This window comes from Cibotium barometz, chromosome 54, assembly GCF_041138505.1.
Source record: "Cibotium barometz isolate CiBa-2024 chromosome 54, ASM4113850v1, whole genome shotgun sequence".
Taxonomy (NCBI): domain Eukaryota; kingdom Viridiplantae; phylum Streptophyta; class Polypodiopsida; order Cyatheales; family Cibotiaceae; genus Cibotium; species Cibotium barometz.
The window spans coordinates 19,462,569-19,465,058 of record NC_141099.1 but is presented as its reverse complement, the minus strand read 5'-3'; the positions used below and the strand labels follow the sequence as shown (position 1 = coordinate 19,465,058).

Genomic DNA, 2,490 nt, shown 5'->3' with positions numbered 1-2,490 from the left:
CTCTCTCTCTCTCTAATCATGGTCCCCATTCTCTCTCATGTGTATGCGACTCTCTCTCTCTCTCTTTCTCTCTCTCATCATGGTCCCCATTCTCTCTCATGTGTAAGCGACTCTGTGTGTGTGGGGGGCTAATTCTCTCTGTGTAAGCGACTCTCTCTCTCTCTCTAATCATGGTCCCCATTCTCTCTGTGTAAGCGTCTCTCTCTCTCTTTCTCTCTCTCTCTCTCTCCCCATTCTCCCTGTGTAAGCGACTCTCTCTCTCTCTAATCATGGTCCCCATTCTCTCTGTGTAAGCGACTCTCTCTCTCTCATCATGGTCCCCATTCTCCCTGTGTAAGCGACTATGTGTGTGTGTGGTGTGGACAGGAGAGGCCGGTGGGTGGGTGGATCACGGGTATGTGTGCGTGTGTGTAAATTCGGATAATGTATATATATAGAGAGAGTGAAGGTCCCCATAGCCATTCAGTGATAATTCTCGTGTTTGCATCTCCTTGCCAGCTGCCTGCGCCGCCATGGGATTGGGAGCCTACCTTATCATTGAGAACAACACGAAAGACGCATACATGGTGAAGGTGGGAGCGGATGAGGCTGCTCTTCAAATCGCCAAGTGGATCTCAGTAGCCTTGGCAGCCGTTGCCACAGTGATTGCCACTGCAGGGGCAGGGGCTCCACTAGCAACTGCTCTTTTGGCAAATGGGGTTGTGGAGATCTTGGGTCTTTCAACTGCGTCACTCGTCGCCATTACAGCAGCTGCAGCAGCAGCTTCCGGCATTGCCATCCCAGCAACCATAGCAGGCTGGGCAGTGAGCACAGCTTTTTTCCTCAAGGGGGTGTTAAAAGACGAAGGTTATGTAGAGATCCTCCCAGGTATGTACGTGTAGCAGCTGCCTGCAGCTGCAGTCTCCATGGATTCTTCTTCCAGTACGTGCTGGAGGTGATGTTAACGTGATTCATGTTATGATTGCTGCAGGAGAAGAGCATTTGTTTGACGGCACCTTCTTGCTGTCAACGTGGAGGCAGGCTGCTTGCAGGAGGGTTCGTGTGAACCCCTCCAACTGCGAAGAGGTGGTGACGGACGTGGTTTACATGCGGCCCATTTTTTCTTCACTCACCGATGGCTCACCGCCGAGGCATAACATTCAGTTCTGGATCGATAAGTGGGGCCATGAAGAACGTCAGGTGCTGCGCGTGAATCGAGACACTATCTAATATAACAAGGCATCGTAATAGAAAAGTGGTACCTAGAGGTAATTACAAAAAAAAAATAAGCCCAGCACACTTCAGTACTTCCTTGAAGTCCAAAATATCATAATGAAAGCTTTCATTCAATCTACATGTGTATAAACATGTCTTGATGTCTTTGCTCCAGCTCTCCACAATCCAATGGCATCTATAAAATTAAAAGACATGAGCAGATGACCTTCAATAGATATTTGCAAGAGAACATCTACACTTTTAGTCTCCAAACGATTTCTCAACTTGTTTTTTATTGATATTTTGTACATTGAAACGTCTTTCACATGATGCACTACTATGGCATTGCAACATTGTAACTTGTGCGAAAGCAAGTAAGGTAGGGTACTTCAAACGCCACACTTCATTTCTACCAATCAAACTCCATGTGTCTTTGAGAGATTTCCCTTTCCAATCATATACACCTTGTACCTTAAGAACATGGAACTCCTTTCTTAAAGTTCATTTCATTTATCATTGAATCAATTTGAGTGTCATCTTGTAAAGTGATAATATTTAACCAATGCATCTAATTTAAGTGCCCCATAGCTCTTCAACTCTTTGGAAGAAGGAAACCCCAGAGGAACGAGGATACTAAAATTCTTCAAAATGGATGAATCAGCAAACCTTACTTGTAATTATGATTTCACTTCCAAGCATAACCGTGTTTGAAAAATCAAGAGCTTGTGCTAAATCACTACCAATTGCACACCTTTCTATCTGAACACCATAATACATATATCCCTTCATTACCATTCGCAATGTCCACACAACCAACCATGTTCTCCATTCGTTGTCCACACCAAACTTTGGTATATATGGAAAACCAAATCCATCATGTCCCTGAATATTCACATTGATGTCTACAGGACCAACATCAAACTCCACAACCAACATTGCAATTGTGGAGCCTATAAAACTAGGAATGTTCATCACATCAACAAAGCCTTTTTGGAAAATAAGAGATAGAGAGGCTAAGTGATCAAGCATATCAACCAAAAAGTGCAATACATGTATAGAAAGTTTAACCTGAAATTTGTAACCAACCTGTATAGCGTTTCATTCTCTTCTTTAATACAAACAAGTTGCAGCAGTATGGGAATGTTGGAAAGTTCTATGCGAGCACGCCACTAATCAAGCTAGTGATCCAAGGATGACAAAGATTTGCATAAGAGTCTGAATAGAGCTTGATAATTTCGTAAAATGCTTATGTAATCAAACTACTAAAGGTGATTACGCAAGTCAGTTTGAAACAAC

At 43.4% G+C, this 2,490-nt stretch overlaps 1 protein-coding gene across 1 annotated transcript; it reads left to right on the top strand.

Annotated features, from left to right (window-relative positions):
• Window positions 1-426: 426 nt before the first annotated feature.
• On the top strand, window positions 427-1,278 carry LOC147607917 (uncharacterized). The gene is made up of 2 exons (XM_086790175.1): window positions 427-867; window positions 971-1,278. The coding sequence occupies exons 1-2, from the start codon at window positions 513-515 to the stop codon at window positions 1,207-1,209; spliced, it is 594 nt and encodes a 197-aa protein (XP_086646301.1). The 5' UTR covers window positions 427-512; the 3' UTR covers window positions 1,210-1,278.
• The last annotated feature ends 1,212 nt before the right edge of the window (window positions 1,279-2,490 follow it).